This window comes from Dipodomys ordii, unplaced genomic scaffold, assembly GCF_000151885.1.
Source record: "Dipodomys ordii isolate 6190 unplaced genomic scaffold, Dord_2.0 Scaffold167, whole genome shotgun sequence".
Classification (NCBI taxonomy): domain Eukaryota; kingdom Metazoa; phylum Chordata; class Mammalia; order Rodentia; family Heteromyidae; genus Dipodomys; species Dipodomys ordii.
Window position 1 is genome coordinate 2504417 of NW_012267383.1, and position 20309 is coordinate 2524725.

Here is a 20309-nt window from a genome sequence, read left to right on the forward strand (position 1 = left end):
GCGGCGGCGGGCCGAGGGCAAGGGCTGACGCTCCGCGCCCCGCCGCGTTCGGTTCCAGGTCCGCGGGAGGAGGAGAGACGATGCTGCGCTCGCTGGTCCGGCGCTGGAGCGTGGCGGTGTTCCTGCTCAGCTACTACTCCGTGCCCTGCTGCGGGCGCGCGGTGGACGGGCTCGGCCGCCGGCTGTGAGTACCCCACCCCTCCCGGGCGCCGCCTCGGACGGGCCAGCGGGGCTGCGGGCTGAGGGACTTAGAGCGGTCCCCGACGCTCCCGGCGCCGGCAGAGAGATGGGTCGTCGAGCCGCCCGCCGGGAGACGCAGAGGGAAGAGCGAGGAGAGAGCGGGGAGACCCAGATCCTGGGGTGCCTCTGTTATTTTTCCTTTCGGAGTCTCCCTGAGGGAGGATGGACTGCTCCCCGGGAAGACTTTGGGAATGCAGAGGAAGTTGAACCCCCAGAACTTAGGCCTTTGCACATGGATAGCATACTGCACCGTGGCTGCTTGTTGGGGTGGGAAGAGCAATGGCTCGACATCTAATTGTATAGATGAATGACATCATTTGTTTAAAGCATATAAACTGGACCGTATTATATAACGAAGGCATATTATATAAGAAAGTAGCCAGCACTTTGACTGTGGCTCAGATTCAAGAAGGTCAGGGCGCTGGGTCCCCCCCGCAAACGGTGGGTGCTCGAACCTGCTTCGAGCGAGGGCTGACAGGCAGCAAGTATTTTTGCCCTGTGCACTGAGCGCTTGGGCTTTTTTTTACTTTCTCCATTGGTGGTTCTTTGAAGGGTAATTTGACTTTGAGACGATCATCTATCTAAGCACACCAGGGAAATATTACTTGGGTGTAACAATTGAAAAATGGGAAGAGAGCTAGAGTAACCCTGTCTTAATTATCTGTAGGACTGGCAGCTCATTAACTTGTGTGATGCCATCTCTGGGCAATCTTGAAGAATCGGTCTCAGGACTCAGGACAGGAAAAGCATAAGCTTTAAGAGCCAAGAACATCGGGCGCTGGTGGCTCATGCCTACAATCCTAGCTACTTATGAGGCTGAGATTTGAGCGTCGAGGTTCAAAGCCAGCCCGGGCAGAAAAGTCTGTGAGACTCTGATTTCCAATTAAGAACCAAAAAGCCAGATGTGGAGCTGTGGCTTAAAGTGGTAGAGTGCCAACCTTGAGTGAAAAAGCTAAGGGACAGCGCCCAGGCCCTGAGTTCAAGACCCAGTACTGGCACATATGGAAGGGAGGGAAGGAGAGAGAGAGATAGGGAGGGAGTAAAGGAGGGAGGGAAAGAAAGGAAGAGAGAAGGAGGAAAGAAAGAAGGGAGGGAGGGAAGTAAAAGAAGGGAAGAAAGAAAAGGAAGAATTAAGGAAAACTTTTTCACTTAATAAAAGTAGAAATAGCTAACATTCATAATTGGGGTCACGATGCTTTCTTCTAAATTCTCGAGGATATAGGAAAAAACAACTGTTTTTAAGTGGCCCTTGATTTAATATTATTATTCTTAAAGGGGAAAATCCTTAAATGAAATTATTTAAGACTTGTCTGAACTTTGGTTGAAATCTATTAAAAAGCTCCTAAGGCAAATTGTCTAAAACTTTATACGCAAAGATAAAGGGTCATTGTATTCTCCAAATCAATGTTTATACTCACTTATTTCTATAAGTTGTCCTCAGACTTCTTGCTTTATTTCATGACTTGTATTATATTCAATTATTTAACACACAAATCGAAATATAGATGAAGACTGAAAATTTAAAAGCACACTTACATACTATATTTATTTGGCTAAGAAATACTATCTTGAAGTACCGCCAATTTTTTCAGAGGGTACTCAAGAAATGCTTTTTTCCTCTTTTGAGAAATAGTAAGTGAGCCACAGTTAAATCCACATTCTAGCATGTGAAAATGGTTCTAAGTTTGTCTTGATGCTTACTTTTTAAAAATTATTCCTTTGTTGTACCTTGCAAAAAAATAAAATAACCCACCCACATTAGAAACCCATTTAGTAGCCAGGGTTTTGATTGTGGGTGAAATATAATATTGTAGTTAAACACTCAACAGATGGTTATAAATCACCACAAAACACCCTCATCGTTCATGCTGATAGATCACCGGGTTCCAGCCCCGATGCTTCATACAACAGAACTCATCAGCAGATGAAGAGATTTCATCAAATTATCACAGCCAAAGGGAGTTTAAAAAAACACATTATTTTTGTCTCTCTGCCATGTAACAGTAAATTCTGAGCAATAGACAAAACATTCATTTACTGTACATGAAGTCAGGCTAGTGCTCTGTGTGTGTGTGTGTGTGTGTGTGTGTGTGTGTGTGGTATGGTGTGTGATGCTACTGAGACTTGAATTTGGAGTCTCATACTCTCCTTTAGCCATTTCCACTCAAGGCTGGCACTCTACCACTTGAGCCACACCTCCACTTCCAGCTTTTTGGTGGTTCATTGGAGATGGGAATCTCACAGACTTTTGTACTGGGCTGGCATCTTACTGGGATCCTCAGATCTCAGCCTCCTGAGCAGCTAGGATTACAGGTAGATTACAGGCATGAGCCACTGGCCTCTGGTCAGAAGTTACTTTAAAAAAAAAAAAAAAGGAGACATAGTACTGAGATTGTACTGCCTATGCCACATCAAAGAGGTAATTACAAGTTGTGAATTTTCTGGACCTCTTAGTCGAAAAGATTTTATTTCCGGGGTGTAGAGCTTTGACCGAGTTGGAGACTGGAAAGAAAATGAGGTCTTTGAATTCATTTGGGCAGATGAATAAGGCTTGGCAGACAGGTGGCTAGCTCTGGGTTTAAGTGAGAGAGGGAATCGCAGCAGATTGAGGCGAAAGCATCTTTGGCTGCCTGGCTCCCGAGCCAGCCCGGGTCTCTCCCACTTAATGAAAAGCGTAACTTTCAGCTGAGTCATACAAATTGGAAGGGCCTCTGAGTGAATCATCTCAACTCTTAACACCCTAACCCTGTCTCTTTCGTGTATCTCGGAACTTTCTCAGACTCAGAGTCTTGTCTTGGGAGTTTTACATTAACACTCATGCTGTTCTTTCCTGTGCAGGAAGAGAAACTTTCATGACTCTTTATTCTTTCTGTTCCTTGAAAGTTCCTTAGAAATGCAATCTTCTTTCCCCACCCTGGAAAATCCCCCATAAGTGGAGGAGGTGAGGTGGGGGGGGGTGCAAGCACACACATGCATGTGCCTGCCAGTACTGGGGCTTGCACTCTGGACCTAAGCAGTGTCCCATAGCTTTGTCCCCCCTGCTCAAGCTGGTTCTCTCCACTTCCAGCTTTTTGCAGCTTGATTGGAAATAAGAGCCTCTTGGGTTTGTCTGACCCAGCTGGCCTTAAATGGCGATCCTCAGATCTCAGTCTCCGGAGTAGCTAGGATGACAGGCGTAAGCCCCAGGTGTCCATAGAATTTTTAATTTAGAAATTAACAGCTGCGATTTGACTGAATTTAAAATTATTTGTGTGAAATGTTTCCTTTAAATGTTTGATGGGTTTCTTTTTTCAAACAATAATCACGTGGCACCAGACAAAATGCCATATTTCTTTTTCTAAGTTAGGGCCCAGGTGTGTCATAAATGCCAGGTGAGCAATTGGGCTACTTTTCATGTTTGCAGATGAGTTAAAAAACCAACTATTTTTATACTCTATTTACAACTTAAATAGAGAGTTATCTAATTGAAAACCCCCTTAATTTTGAATTGATTACTCACCTCGAAGGTGTATCGAGTTTGTACATGCCCAGGATTTCTCCTTATGTCAATTCATGCCTTGTTATGGAAATAAAGAGAATAGTTTATGGTCCTCCTTCCCTGTTGATGAGAAAGATACGATTGTATTCCTCACCCTCTCATGCAATTTCCCAATCAGAGGTTTGTGCTTCACAGGATTTTAAAGACCAGCCAGGATACCTGTGGCTCACGACTGTAATCCTAGCTACTCAGGAGGCTGAGATCTGAGGATCTCAGTTTGAAGCCAGCCTGGACAGAAAATAGATACTTATTTCAATTAGCCACCAAAAAAAATCAAAAGCTGAGCTTGAGCTGTGGCTCAACTGGTAGAGTGCTAGCCTTGAGCGCAGAAGGCACAGTGCCCACACCCTGAGTTCAAGTCCCAGTACTGGCACACACACACACACACACACACACACACACACACTACTTTAAAGGCAAAAGTCTTAAAAATACTAAATAACCTTGTGCAATTGTAACCCCTTTGTCTAACTACTTAAAATAAAAAAGTAAAAAAAATACTAAATAGCATGGCTTAACAATATTTCATATTTTGTTTCACAACTCTTTATGTTTTCCAATATTCTAACAATTTCTTCTAAAAGATGGACGGAAAGCTTTGTACCTTGTAAAAGATACACTATGCTATTTTATTAATTTTACTTATTGTGCCAATGCAGGACTTGAACTTGGCCTGGGTGCTATCCTTTTAGCTTTTTCAAGTCTGGAACTCTTACCACTGAGCACCTCCACTTTTGGCTTTTTGGTGGTTAATTGGAGAGAAGTTTCCTGCACTTTCTACCTGGGCTGGCCTCGAACCGTGATCCTCAGATCTCAGCCTCCTGAGTAGCTAGGATGACAGGTGTGAGCCCCCAGAACCAGGCTGAAGATGTACTCCTTTTAAATAAGACAGAGTTGTGCCGTGTCTGCTTGTTACAGAGCACAAGGAGAGAATGAATATTGCATTCCCAGGAGAGTCACCCTGGGAACATGTGTCTCTTGATTTGAAGACACCAAAATTTAGCAGGTGACTGCCAGGCCTCAGAGCTCCTAGCAGCTGGCTCTGAGAGGACCTGTGCTCACATTCTGGCTCTAAGGTGAGCTAGAATGGACGGCTTCATTAATAAGAGCGAGACACAAATACAGATATGTAGGCCAGGAACTGAGAAAGAAAACCTTCCCTCATCGCAATTATTATTACTGGAGATTTTTTTTTTTTAGCCAGGTGCTCTGGATCACACCTTTAATCCTCATTGCGCAAGAGGCAGAATTCTGAAGATTGAGGTTCAAAGCCAGCCCAAGCAGGAAAGTTTGTGAGACTCTTATCTCCAATGAAACACCCAAAAGCTGGAAGTGTAGCTGTGGCTCAAATGATAGAGGGCTAGCCTGAGTACAGCAGCTAAGTAAGAGCTCAAGGTACTGGGTTCAAGCTTCAGTACTGGCCAAAAAGAGTTTTGCTTTTTTTTTTTTTGGTCCGGTCGTGGGGCCTGAACTCTGGGCCTGGAAGCTGTCCCTCAGCTCTTCAGCTCAAGGTGAGTGCTCTACCACTTGAGCCACAGTGCCACTTCTGGTTTTTTTCTTTTTTGCTTATGTGGTGCTGAGGAATCGAACCCAGGGCCTCATGCATGCAAGGCAAGCGCTCTACCACTGAGCCACCTTCCCAGCCCAGTTTTGCTTTTTTTTTTATGTCACATTTTTGTAAAAGATATTTATTAACTTTTATTGCTTATGAAACATGCCATCATATAGTTCTAGCTTTCAAAAATGCTATTAAAGGGTAAATACATTGTACTCAAACCTCCAATTTGCAGATTATTAAGTTTCCAGAATACTGTTGTCAGAGCAAGTGAATTTTCATCTAGTCACCGTGGCTCCCTCAGAAACAAAGCAGCTCCTCCCACCCATGTAACCAGGCTCCTGTTAGATTCCCATCCAATAAGTCATGTCTGTGTCTGTGTCTGTATGTGCGCGTGCGTGCATGTGTATGCATGCCAGTACTGGAACTTGAACTCACGGCCTTGCACTCTCACTGGGCTTTTTCTACTCAAGGCTAGCACTTTACCACTTCTGGCTTGTTGGTGGTTAACTTGATAGGAGAGTCTCACAGACTTTCCTGCCTGGGGCTGGCTTTGAACTGCGATCTTCAGATCTCAGACTCCCGAGTCACTGTGATTACAGGTATGAGCCGTTTGCTGGCACTTTACAGATAAGAGTCTCAGCCTTCTCTGCCCAAGCTGACTTCAAACCTCCAACCTCAATCCTCAGATCTCAGTCTCCTTGAGTGGCTGGGTTACAGGTGTGAGCTACTGATCCCTAGGAAACCGTAGCAGTTGACACTGGAAAAGCAACCCCAGAAGGCTGGCCCTCCTCATCCCCTGCCCCGACTGTTGCCCTCTGTCTGGATCCCGGAGGGTCGTGGAGCAGTTGCTCCTCTGCCTCCACGTGCAGGTGGATCCCCAGGGCCACGCTAACGTGTGTTCTTGTTGTCACAGCAAGCGGGCCGTGTCAGAGCACCAGCTTCTCCATGACAAGGGCAAGTCCATTCAGGACCTGAGACGCCGCTACTTCCTCCACCATCTCATCGCCGAGATCCACACGGCCGAGATCAGAGCCACTTCAGAGGTGTCCCCCAACTCTAAGCCTCCCCCAAACACCAAGAACCATCCAGTCCAACTTGGAGCCAGCGACGAGGGCAGATACCTAACTCAGGAAACCAACAAGGTGGAGCCTTACAAGGAGCAGCCCCTCAAAACCCCTGGGAAGAAGAAGAAAGCCAAGCCTGGCAAGCGCAAAGAGCAGGAGAAGAAGAAAAGAAGAACTCGATCTGCCCTGAGGGACCAAGGAGCCACCAGCATGGAGTCCGAAGGGGCCCACCACACTGACCCCTCAGCCACATGGCTGCAGCTCCGTTCAAGGTATCAGTTCTCTGGGCCTGGTTTCACCTGGGTCTGCTCTGGCTTTCCATTCTCCCCTCTGCCCTTGCCTGGGGCAAACCCAAATAGTTCTTTCTTTCTGAGTCTCCATCAACTGCCACGCACCTGAAAAGCAGACAAAAGCCAAGACTAGCCGGGTGCTGGTGCCTCACACCTGTAATCCTAGCTGCTCAAAGGCTGAGATCTGAGGGTTTGGTTCCAAACCAGTCCAGGCAGAAAAGACTGAGACTGTGCGTGTGTGTGCGCATGCGTGCACGCATGGGTGTACACACGCGCGCGCGCACATGTATGTACACAGGTACTGGGGCTTGCGCGCGCACATGTATGTACACAGGTACTGGGGCTTGAACTCAGGGCCTGGGCACACTGTCCTGTAGCTTTTTCACTCAAGACTGGTACTCTACCATTTGAGCCATAGCTCTAATTTTAGAAGATGCTTGAATAAGATCTACAGACACTGCAGGAAAGCATCTCCAGAGCCAGCCATGCATCATTGAATTTCAATTCCAAATTATTTTTATTTAGAAACATTAAGTTTCACCCGGCGCTGATGGCTCACTCCTGTAATCCTAGCTACTGCGGCCGAGATCCAGTTCAAAGCCAGCCCAGAGAGGAAAGTCCGTGAGACTCTTATCTCCAATAAACTCCTCAGAAAAAAATTCCAGAAGTGGCAATGTGGCTCAAGTGGTAGAGCACTAACCAAAGAGGCTCAGGGACAGTGCCCAGGCCCTGAGTTCAAGCATCAGGATTGGCAAAAAACAACAACAACAACAACAACAAAACGTTTTGAAGTTTGTTTTTTGTTGTTTGGAACCTGGTTTTGAATTCAATTCATCACTCCAGGCTTTCTATCCTTTGAGCCACACCCTCAGTTTGATTTTCTTTAGTTATTTTTCAGGTAAGATCTTTCACCTCTTGCCTACAGAGTCTGAACTGAGATCTTCCTGCTTTCCACCTCCATGTAGCTGGCATGGCCATTTGTACCACCATGCTCAGCTTTTTATGGGCTCGCAGGAACTTTTTGCCCTCTTTGGACTCAAACATTATTTTCTCAGTCTGTCTCTGCATCTCCAGTAGCTAGGACCATAGGCATGAGCCACTGTGACTGGCACATTAAGTTATTTTTAAACATATGTTCTAAATATGTTTTAAGTTTTAATTAGATTTAACTCTGGTTTTCACCAGCTCATGAAAAATGAATCATTTTAAGTATTGGTTTGAGAAATATTAAGGTTTTCTCATATGTCTGTTTGTCCATTAGCAAGCTGACATAATTTTTCCAGAGAAATGCAGTAGAAATGTAACTTGTTTTATTCACACTTGAGTGGTTAATCGTCCTTAGTTCAGAGATCAAGAAGTAAAAAATTCCTAGCCAGAAGCAGGCAGCTCACACCTGTCATCCGAACTCCTCTTGAGGCTGACATCTAAGGATCACAGTTTGAAGCCAACCCAGGTAGACAAACACAAGTGAGTTATACCAGCAAAAACCTGCAAGTGGAAGTGTGGCTCAAGTGGTAGAGTGCCAGCCTGGAGTAGAGAAAGCTAAGCAACAGAGTGAGGGCCTGAGTTCAAGCCCCAATACCAGTAGCAAAGAGAATATATGTATGTATATATGCCTATACAGACATATATATTGTATACAAATGTTTATATGTGTGCATATGTATGTATGTATTTATATATATATATATATATATTGGCATGTAGACAAGGTGAAATTTTTTAAATATATTTTCCTGGTCAAGTAATTTATTTCCTTTTTCTTTCTCTTTGGGAAAACAATTGTTCCAAACACTATTTCTTCCCATTTTTATTCTTAAACTCAGTCAATGAATATCATTTAGTAGAAACACAGTGAGTAACTTACTGACTTATTTTGCTTCTTGGGTCAGTACTGGGACTTGAACTCAGAGCCTACACACTGTCCCTAGGCTTTCCCTTATGGCTCTATCATGTGAGCCACACCTCCACTTCCAGCTTCGTGATGGTTAATGGGACATAAGTGTCTCCCAGATCTGCCTGACTGGGCTGGCTTTGAACCTTGACCCTCACAGCTCAGCTGCTTGAGTAGCTGGGATTACAGGTGTAAGCCACCCTGCCCAGTGATATAGTTTTTATTTTGTGTCTTCCCATTTTGAAGAAAAATTCACCTGTTTTCTTTTTCCTCTTCTTCCCCTTCCTTCTCCTCACAGGACATACTGAAATTTTCAGCCGAAAACTTCCAAGGACGAATTACAGAATTTTGTAATAGTAAACATATGGAAAGTATTAGAAATATTTATTATCTGTAAATACTGTAAATGCATTAGAATAAAGCTGTCATCTCCATTACTGCTCCATGAAACTGCACATCGGCCATTGTGAATATTTTATTTTTGCCAGGGCTAATCCGATTATTAATATCACATTTACCATAATTTATTTTGTCAACTGATGTATTTATTTTGTAAAGGTATCTTGGTGCTGCTGATTTTCTATATTTTTTGTAACATAATGCACTTTAGATATACATATCAAGTATTGATAAATGACACAATGAAGTGTCTCTATTTTGTGGTTGATTTTAATGAATGCCTAAAGATAATTATTCAAGCTGATTTTCCCCTGTGCATGTAAAAATAGCAGTATTTTAAATTTGTAAAGAATGCCTAATAAAATATAACCTAATTATATGATGACTCAGAGGGTATATTCTATTCTTGAGATTTTTCTACTAGAGAGAACTCAGCATAATTGATTTGTTAAAACTTTTTTTGAATACAGGCCTTAAGCATTTAAAATGGTACAGCTTCCAACATTTCTACATTAACTTATAATTAGCAATTATTTAAAATATATTATGTCTAGCCAGGCACTGGTAATTCACGCCGGTAATCCTGCTTACTCAGGAGGCTGAGACCTGATCATCACAGTTCAAAGCCAGCCCAGGCAGGAAAGTCTGTGAGACTCTTATCTCCAAATAACCAGGGGAAAAAAAGTAGGAGCCATGGCTCAAGTGGTAGAGCACTAGCCTTGTGCAAAATGCTCAGAAACAGCTCCAAGGCCCTGAGTTCAAGCTCCAGGATTGGCACCAATAAATAAATAATTAAGAAACAACCTGAAAAAAATAATAATAAAGGGCTAGAAGCATGTGTTAAATGGTAGAGCAAGGATGAGACCCGAGTTCAAATCCCACTGTTGTCAAAGGAAAAAAATTAATTTGCTAACCCACCACTTCAATTTTTTTCCTGACAGAAGTCTAGTATCCAATGAAACACTGAATGTATTTATAGCTGTGGTCTAGCCAGTCCCTAAAACACAGCTCTGGGGAACCATAGTCTTTTTACCACACTCTTGGCCATCATTATAAAACAAACACACTGTAGATTATTGCTTGGAGCACAGGTAATATATTCAGAGCAGCATTAAGTGATGAATCAGAACGGACACTTATACTATTGTTGATGAAAGTTAATATCAATGTCTAAAAATTCATTTGGAAGCCTGGCATTGGTAGCTCACACCTGTAATCCTAGCTACTCAGGAGGCTGAGATCTGAGGATCATGGTTCAAAGCCATCCCGGGCAGGAAAGTCGGGACTCTAATCTCCAATAAAATATTCAGAAAAGGCCAGGAGTGGTGCTGTGGCTCAAGTGGTAGAGTTTGAACACAAAGAGGCTCAGGGACAGTGCCAGGCCCTGAGTTCAAGTCCCACGACCAGCAAAAATGGCTTCAGACCATGATCCTCCAGTCTCACTCTCCTGACTAACTAGGATTACAGGTGTGAGCCACCAGCGCCTGGCTTCAAATTGTCTTTTAATTCAACTTCAAAACATCTTCCAAAGACTTTTCTCACATTGCCATCCAAACTCAAAGACATTTGCAAATGAGAATAAATACAACTCCTGACAAATAAGCTGTGCTTCATGGTGACTCCGACTCCTAGCCCAAAATACTCTGCTTTGGGAGCTAAAAAAAATTAATACTTCATCTACCTTTCATAAAATAAGGTAAGTGATGGGCGCAGTGCATGGGCTTGTCATTGAGAAGCCACTAGAAAGGGGTTCTGGGCTCCACATTCTACCAAATAAATGCCAAATGATAACAAACCGTGCCATGCCAGATTTAGCAATACTGCGTTCTCATTTCTCTTCCATTCACTCATCCTGAGTAAAGGATAAAGCAGGTACCAGTGGCTCATGCCTGTCATCCTAACTACTCAGGAGGTTCCAAGTCAGCCTGGGCAGGAAAATCTGTGAGACTCTGATCTCCAATTGACCAGTTTAAAAAAAAAAAAAAAGGTGGAAGTGGAGCTGTGGCTCCATTAGAAGAATGTCAGCCTTGAGTGGAAAAGCTAAGCTAGAGTCAGAGGCCCTGAGTTCAAGTCCCAAAACCAGCATACCCATCCCCACACACACACACACATCTTTTAGACAGCACAGTTTCTGTCCTACTTTTCAATGAATTCAAGAAAATCAGAGCTCTGGGCATCCTGTTTTGCTTCAGCCTATCCTACCCTGGGGGAGAGGGGCAGCATCCCTCTGACAGTTGTCTACTAAAGCCAGCCATGGCATTAGAGTCCACAACGTTCTTGAAATTCTCTCCCTTGCCTACTCCCCCGTCCCATTCCTCTCCTCTCTGCTTTTCTCTATTTCCTTCGTGTGTCCTCTCTCTCTCCATCTCTTTCCCTCTGTGTCTGTGTCCGTTTCTCTCTTTATCTATCTCCTTTGTCTCTGTCTCTCTCTGGGCCTCTCTATCTCTGTCTCTATTTCTCTCTGTGTGGCTGTTAGTCTCTGTCTCTCCGTGTTTCTCTGTGTCTCTGTGTTTCAGTCCCTGTTTGTCTTTATTTCTCTCTCTTTCTCTGTGTCTCTGTCTCTGTGTTTCTGTCCCCATCTCTATTTCTCTGTCTCTCTGTCTATCTTTCTATTCATCTATTTGTCTCTCCCTATTTCTCTATCTCTCTTACACACACACACACACACACACACGCACGCACGCACGCGCGGAGCCCAGGTGTTTGCATGGCCATGAAGGAGCAGCTGTTGCTGGTGGGGTGGGGTGGGGCAGGCGGCAGCTGTGGCTGGCAGGCAGAATGTAAACCTATACAGAGAGCCACTTTCTGTAAGGAAAAGCGGGACCACCCCGGAGATGAAATCCCCCCTCTACTTACCTCTCAACCTGCTCCAAAACTCCAACATTCAAATTTTCCAAGTCCTGCCCACCCCCCCTTCCTGAGGAAAGCGCTCTCGCTCGCTCTCTGCTTCTCTGCTTCTCTGCATGTACACTTGGCCTGCTTCGGAGCCATTTTCCTCCCTCATTAAAGCAGTCATAAATGATTAGAGGATTGCATGATTATCCCCGGCTACCTGATCTACGAGCCCACTGCCCACATGGGCCACCTATGCGGCCCACCCCAGCCTTGACAAGGTTTTCCAGCTCTGGATAGGCATGTGAGTGACTTTTTTCTTTTGTGAATCATGTGGAAAGCCTGTGCTGGTGACTCACACCTGTAATCCTCACTACTTAAGAGGCTGAGATCTGAGGATCATGATTCAAGGCCAACCTGGGCAGAAAAGATTCTTATCTCCAATTAGTCAGCAGCAACGTGGGAACAGGGCTGTGGTTCAAGTTGGTAGAGAGCCAGTCTTGAGCAGAAATAGCCCTGTATATTTCCAAACATTATTTCTTATTGAGTTAAGATATTAGAGAGTTAGCCCAGAAACAACATACTATCCAGGAAGTATATTTTTCTTTGTGTGTGTGTGTGTGTGTGTGTGTGTGTGTGTGTGCCAGTGCCAGAACTTGTGTGTGTACGTGTGTGCCAGTACTTGTGTGTGTGCACATGCGTGTGCATGTGTGTGTGTGTACATGTGTGTGCCAGTACTGGGACTCAAATTCAGAGCCTCACACTCTCTCTTGGCTTTTTCATTCAAGGGTGGTGCTCTACCACTTCAGTCCCACCTCCACTTCCAGGATTTTGCTGGTAATTAGAGATAAGAATCTCTTGCAATTCTTCCCACGCTAGCTTTGAACTATGATCCTCAGATCTCAGCTCCTGAGTAGCTGGGATTAGAGGCGTGAGCCACCAGCCCCAGATAGGTGGTGTTTTTCTTCCAAGGCAGTAGCCCACCCTTCAGGAAATTCTTTCTCATTGGCTGGGAGCAATGGGATCCCCAGAAAAGCCATGCCCACTCTAATTCAGTCAGAAGAAGTTTCATTCGCTTGCATTTAACACTGCATCATGCAAATTAAATGCAAATTAATTGGTATTAAGCAAATTAATCGTAACTATAGCTTAATGCAAATTCTTGTTTCTATAATCTTTTGCTTTTGATTGTTTGCTGAAGATATAATGTAGGTTACTGTCATAATGGCAACCACACTAATTCTACATATGTGTTTACATGTTGAATATGACTGTTGCCAGCTAGTAAAATGACATCTCAGTAGCAATACTCATATGCTGTGTTCAAGAAATCTGGGGGAGGGGCTGGGAAGGTGGCTCAGTGGTAGAGCGCTTGCCTTGCATGCTCGAGTCCCTGGGTTCGATTCCTCAGCACCACAAAAGAAAAAAGCCAGAAGTGGCGCTGTGGCTCAAGTGGTAGAGCACTAGCCTTGAGCTGAAGAGCTGAGGGACAGCGCCCAGACCCAGAGTTCAGGCCCCACGACCTGACCCAAAAAAAAAAAAAAGAAAGAAAGAAATCTGGGGGAGGGAGTGCATGTGTGGGCCAACACTGAGACTTGAACTCAAGATCCTTTGCTCTCCTTCAGCTTTTTCACTCAAGGCTAGTACTCTACTACTTGAGCCACACCTCCACTTCCAGCATTTTACTGGTTATGGAGATAAGAGTCTCACGAACTTTTCTGCCTAGATGACCTCAAACAACCATCCTCAGATCTCAGCCTCCCGAGTAGTTAGGATTATAGGTGTGAGTCACCAGCACTAGGCTCTCTCCACTGTTTTCATCTCCTTGTCTAACCCAGCCTTCACCCTTGAGAGCAGCAACATTTATTGTCATGTGATTCCTTCCTCAGATGCTTTCTCTCCTGGCTGTGAGCCTTTGCTTAGTTTTTTTTCCTTAATCCATGCAACAACAACCAAACCACAAGTTTCTCCTCTTTAAATCACAGCTCAAGGACCAATGGCTCCACAATGTTTTCTTTCCCACTCATCTTCTAATTCATCAGATCATCCCCGACCCAGACTTCACCACAACGCAGCCTTGAAATGGCTGAGTTTATCATTATGGGATGGCCCTAGCCCAATTCCTAGCTTACGTCAATGCTAAAGGCCTATTATCAGCATTAATCAATGTTAAATTTGCAAAGAACCAAAAGAAATGTTCAATAGTTATTCCATAAGCATTGTAGAACTACTCATTTTTTTAAAAAGAGAGAGAAAGAAAAGGAAGTTTTGACAAGGATTTGTTTTAGTACAGCAGGGTTAAAGAAGGGAGAAATAGAAAAAGAGAGAAAAGAATTTTCTATTTGCCAAACTGGAAAATGGGAGTTAAACACCCTAAATGGTGATTTCTTTCTAAACTGGGTCTTAACTTGGGGCCTGAATGCTGTCCCTAAGCTCTTTTGCTCAGGGCTAATGCTCAGCCACTTCTGCCACAAGTCTACTGGGTTTTTGTTTGCTTCTTTGTTTGTTGTCTGTTGTGGGGCTTGAACTCAGAGCCTGGGAGCCTCTGAGCCTCTTGTGCTCAAAGCTAGCACTCTACCACTTGAGCCACAGTGCCACTTCTGATTTTTAAATGGTTAATTGGAGATAAGAGTCAAGGGACTTTTCTGCCTGGGCTGGCTTTGAACCGTGATCCTCAGATCTTAGCCTCCTGAGTAGCTAGTATTACAGGTATGAGCCCTCGGCACCAGGTACTTCTAGCTTTTTTTTTTTTTTTTTTGGTGGTTAATTAGAGAAAATAATTTCGTCAACACTTTTTTGCCCAGGCTGGCTTTGAACCATGATCCTCAGATCTCAGCTTCCTAAGTAGCTAGGATTACAAGCATGAGCCATCAGTGCCCGGCTTAACATGCCAGTACTAGGGCCTGAACTCAGGGCTTTGCATGCTAGCATGGCTTTTGAGCCACAGCTCCAATTCCAGCTTTTTCTTTTTGTGGATAATTGGAGATAAGAGTCTCATAGACTTTCCTGCCCAGGCTAGCTTTGAACCATGCTCCTCAGAGCTCAGTCTTTGAGTAGCTAGGACTGCAGGCATGAACTACTGACATGTGACTGAATGAGTCTTTTATTCGCATAGAGAGAAACTGGGGATTTGTCACAATATTGGGAGTTGAGCAGCTGCAAGCTCCAATAGGAAAGATCCTTGGGTATCTTTCGCCCCCAATTTCTGTAAAGAGAGCCACCGTCCTTTCTCCTGCCATTCTGGTCCAGGCAGTGGCAATCCAGCCTGGGACACAGTGGCCCCTTCGCAAAGCATTTGGCTTTGCAGTGTCCTGACTTTCTAGGAGCACAGAAGTTCCCACTTAGGTTACCTACCGCTTGGTGTTTTTCCTGGATGAGGCTTTTTTATTTTGTCGGTCATGGGCTTTAAACTCAGGGTTTGGGCGCTGTCTCTGAGCTTTTTTTTTGTTCCAGGCTAACACTCTACCACTTTGAACCACAGCTCCACTTCCAGTTTTCTGATTATTAATTGGAAATGAGCCTCACAGACTTTCCTGCCCGGGGCTGGCTTCAAAGTTTCATCCTTAGAGCTCAGCCTCCTGAGTATCTAGGATTATAGGCCTGAGACACCAACACCTGGCTTCTTCATTGAAGATGCAAGTTTAGGAACTGGGAAGGTGGCTTAGTGGTAGAGTGCTTGTCTAGCATGCATGAAGCCTTGGATTTGATTCCTCAGTCCCATATAAATAGAAAAAGTCAAAAGTGGTGCTGTAGCTTAAGTGGTAAAGCACTAGCCTTGAGCACAAAGAGGCTCAGGGACAGTGCTCAGGCCCTGAGTTCAAGCCCCAGGACTGGCAAAAAAAATAGAGATTCAAGTTTATTACAACAAAAGTACAATCAAGAGAATATTCTGTGAATAATGCTATTCACACGATATAAAATTTCCAGAGTTTCCAAAGTTGTGTTTTCTTTTTGATTCCCATCTAAGCCACATACAAGAAATGTAAAGCAATCCCAAGACTTATTTCCAACTTCTCACAGTCAAGACTTGTATCTGATAGGCATTTTAAGATTATTTAAAGGAGAATAAATTCAGTTTACATTTGTAAATGATTTTGGCTGTCCCAAGTTCCGCAGATAAACTGGGAGTGGCCACTAGGTGGCAGTAGAGAGGACAGTAAGGAAAGAAGGGCAAGCTGGGACCACAGGAAGGAATTAAGCATGATTTATTTTTCCTTACAAGTCTCTGATTGGATGCTGTTTCTGGCTGCTTTCAGTATGGGTTAGAAAAGAAACAGAAATATATATATACATATATATATGTATGTATATATATATGCATACATATCATATATGTTTTTAATGGAGAAAAAACTCACCTATGTACTCATTTCCCTTTTTCCATATGCATGGTTTTTTTCACAATTGTAGTGAACACGTAACTTTATATTCTGTAATCTGCACACCTTGCTCAGACTGATCCCTAGCAAATGGAAATTGATTCTTCTGTTTCTAGTTGCTTTTTAAATCCCAGTGGCTAATGCCAACCATGGTGTCTCAGGCCTGTCATCCTAACTACTCAGGAGGCTGAGATCTGAGGATCAGAGTTCGAAGCCAGCCTGCGCAGGAACGTCCTTGAGACTCTTGTCTCCAATTAGCCACCAAAAAGCCAGAAGTGGCACTGTGGCTCAAGTAGTGGAGTACTGTTAGCCTTGAGCGAAAAAGCTTAGGGACAGCACCCAGGTCCTGAGTTCAAGCTGGCGCACATGAACACACACACACACACACACAAATTGTATTAGTATTTTATAGGTACACTTTACATATTCATCACACACACACACACACACACACACACACACAGAGGAAAATACATGAAGGTGTATTTTCACGAAATATACCTTCGTGTATTTTCCCAGCACATCTACAGAGTACATGCTTTCAATGGCTTGCACTGACAAACCACAGGGAATTCTGGAGACTAAAATTTTCCACCCTAATTGAATCCAGGCCTGCATCTGTGTAAGGTCTCTAAGAGGGATGAACACATTGTAAACCTGTGTCCATTCTGCTCGTTCACTCAACAGCCACCATGTTCTTTACATCCGTATCCAACCTTGAAACCTGGAGGCCCTTCCCCCTCTGGTCAGTGGAGCACACTCTGTAGCACTCCAGCCCAATGGAAGTGATGCTTAAAACACACACTTAAGGCTTGTAATGCCAGCAGCCGTAGCTCAAAAGTGTAATCCCAGCTACTCAGGAGGATGAGACGTGAGGACCATGGTTTGAAGCCAGCCAAGGCAGGAAAGTCCATGAGACTCTTATCTCCAATTAACCAGCAAAAAAGTCAGAAATGGAGCTTAAGCTCAAGTGGTAGGGCACCAGCCCTGAGTGAAACAGCTACGGGACAGCATCTAGGCTCTGAGTTCAAGCCCCAGGACAAGCACACACACCACACACACACACACACACACACACTACTATAATAAATATAGAGATGTGGTGGACCCATTGCAACAATGAGATGTACAAATCGTTATGTCGAAAATGAACTTTACAACTTTGGTGGGGGGGCGGGGAGGATTGGGGGGGTGGGGGGGAGGATGGGAAGGGATGGGAAGGGGAAACAAAGGAGGAGGCTATGATACTTGATAAGAAATGTACTCATTATCTTGCCCATGTAATTGTAACCCCTCTGTACAGTATTTTCACAATAAAAAGAGATGTTTTTTATGATACTTATATTCCTTCCTATCCAAGTTACTTGTATTATTTTTGACTTTGCAAACTGTTTTGGAGACATTCACTCACTTCTGTTTTCTACTTCATTTAATCAAGTTGGGGGAAACATTGTTTATCTGCTAGTACTAGAGCTTGAACTCTTGAGTTTCACAATCTTGCTTAGCTTTTTCTGCTCAAGGCTAGCAACCTACCCACTTGAGCCATACTTCCACCTCCAGCTTTTTTCTGGTTAACTGATGATAAGAGGCTCTTGGATTTCTCTGCCTGGGTTAGCTTCAAACCAGGATCCTCAGCTCTCAACCTCTGGAGCAGCCAGGATTACAGGTGGGAGCTGCCAGCTCCCTATATATACTGGTTCTTGTTACTTAGTGAATGAAAGAATGAACTAGGTAATCCATTTGATGCTCAGGGCAATCTAATGAGTTAGGAATGAAGAAACTTCTACTACTCAGGGGCAGGATGTAATCCAAGGGTTCCCACCATCATGGCCAGGGTCATCCAGGTGGGGGTCAGAGGTCAGACTGAAACCCAGGTGAAGAGCCATCCAGGCTGCACAGCGAAGACCTAACTGGTGCCACTTGAGAACACAAACCAGCAGCGCTTCCTTCTTTGCGCTAACTTCATTTCAACCCCTCCACCTTAGTTTCTTGGGTTAGTTTACTCTGTGGCCTGGAGTTGAGAGAAAATCAGCCATTTCTTTTGGAATGTCTGTTCTCCTCTCTTTGAGCCCACTCACAGCCCCTGGAGACTCCCCCTGCATTTCCCAGTGCGCCTCCTTTATCTTCCTCTCCTTTCCTTGTTTTGTTTGTTGTTGTTGTTATTTGTTTTTTAATATTGTCCCTTCCCCTCCACTAAGTGAAAAAAAAGTAAATATTCACTTCCTTGTGGGAAAGAACCTTCTGGAATCCTTTTTCCTGCTTTAACCTCTTGATAGATATTCTGAAGAAATGAAGAGACAGCCAGGCACTGGTGGCTCATGCCTGTAACCCTCGCTTCTCAAGAGGCTGAGATTTGAAGATCTTCATTCAAAGCCAGTCTGGCAGACATATTTGAGAGACTCTTATCTCCAATGAACCAGTAAAAAGCCAGAAGTGGAGGCATGGCTCAAGTGGTAGAGCATCAGCCTTGGGTGGAAAAGCCAAAGGAGAGCACAAAACTTTAGCCCCAGTATTAGAAGAGACAGACAGAGAGAGAGAGGAAATTAAAAGCAAAAGTTCCATTTAAAGGTAGAGGGAAAGGAGGGGGGGGACATAGGGAAGAGGGAAAGAGGAAGGCAAGCAGGAAGGAAGGAAGGAAGGAAGGAAGGAAGGGAGGGAGGGAGGGAGGGAGGGAGTAGAAAAAGAGCTGCTTAGCAGTAAACACAGACAATTTTCTTGAAAGATTTCTTATTTAAGAGGAATAAAAGTCAATATCTTTGAAAGTCATGGTGTCCATTGGCATGAATGCCCACTTAGTATTTAGCTTGCTGAGTTTCTTGGTTCCAGATCCTCCTGGACAAATTTATGGCTTATGGCTAAAGAAAGGGATTTTTTTTTCCTGCATGAAACTTGTTTTGGCTTGAAGTAAAGTTCAAATAATATTTACTAAGATTATTAAAAAACTCTAAAACTTTTTGCTTCTTCAACATTCACAGATGGAATGTCAGAACGTGTTGACATTAATTTTTAAATTAATATTTTTGGAAGAATTTTCTTTAATAAAAGATCAAATGAGGACCACAGTGAAAGAAGTGAGCTCCTGGCTGGTGACAATGCTTCCTCCCACATCCACGTCAAACTCAGCTCAAGCTCAGGTGGATTTACTCTCAATGCAAATACACATCATATTCTTCAGTCCTGGGGCTTGAATTCAGACCCTGGGAAGTGTCCCTGAGGATTATTTGTTCAAGGCTGCTGCTCTACCACTTGAGCCACAGCTCCACTTCCAGCTTTTTGGTAGTGACTTGGAGATAAGAATCTCACAAACTTTCTTGCCTGAGCTTGCTTAGAACCATGATTCTCATATTTCAGCCTTCTGAGTAGCTAGGATTACAGGCATGAACTACCAGTGCCTGAAACTATCTTCCTCAACTGGTTTGAAACCTTAGCCCACACCCCGCAGCCAGCTGTGGACACTGACCAGAGGGTCCTATGCCCAGAGACAGGGCATAAAGCCTAAGTGCTTAAGAGAAAATTTGGGTGGCTACAAAAGCAAAGTCAGCCATCAAAAGAGATAGGGCTCTTAGAAGAGTCCTACTTGCTGCAAGTCAAAATGTATTGTCCAATTCTGAAATCAGTTAATTGGTTTTTTTTTTAATTCTAAAGACTCCAACTCTTATGTTAACGGTGACCCCTCTGTACATCACCTTTACAGTAACTTTTTTTAAAAAGATGCTGAATTGATCTCAGAAACCTAACTTCTCTCTTTGCAAGATGCAAAGATGATCAGTACGGGGAGCAGCCAGAGCTGGGCTGGAACCTGACTTTGGATAAACTTGAGAACATTCATTTTCCCATATAAAGCAGAATCCTAACATCTGTCTCCTAGGATTAGCCTAGGAACTGAAGCATTAAAGCATCTGTGCACTTGCATACATTCTCACCTGGTCTAGATCTCTCATTAATTACATGAACCTGGGCAGGGGCTGGTGGCTCACATCTGTAATCCAAGAGGTTGAGAACTGAGGATCACAATTTATTTATTTTATTTTATTTTTTTTTGTCGGTCGTGGGGCTTGAACTCTGGGCCTGGGCGCTGTCCCTCAGCTCTTCAGCTCAAGGCGAGCGCTCTACCA

At 44.0% G+C, this 20309-nt stretch overlaps 1 protein-coding gene across 1 annotated transcript; it reads left to right on the forward strand.

Annotated features, from left to right (window-relative positions):
• The first annotated feature begins 60 nt into the window (after positions 1-60).
• Pthlh (parathyroid hormone-like hormone) lies at positions 61-9336 on the forward strand. Its single transcript, XM_013033422.1, has 3 exons — positions 61-184; positions 6250-6672; positions 8883-9336. The coding sequence occupies exons 1-3, from the start codon at positions 81-83 to the stop codon at positions 8890-8892; spliced, it is 537 nt and encodes a 178-aa protein (XP_012888876.1). The 5' UTR covers positions 61-80; the 3' UTR covers positions 8893-9336.
• Positions 9337-20309: the final 10973 nt, after the last annotated feature.

Excerpts from the sequence above, each read along its gene's own strand:
- Pthlh (XM_013033422.1), top strand. The coding sequence starts at position 81 with ATGCTGCGCTCGCTGGTCCGGCGCTGGAGCGTGGCGGTGTTCCTGCTC. Across the intron at positions 185-6,249 it reads GACGGGCTCGGCCGCCGGCT|CAAGCGGGCCGTGTCAGAGC; the intron begins GTGAGTACCCCA and ends TTGTTGTCACAG.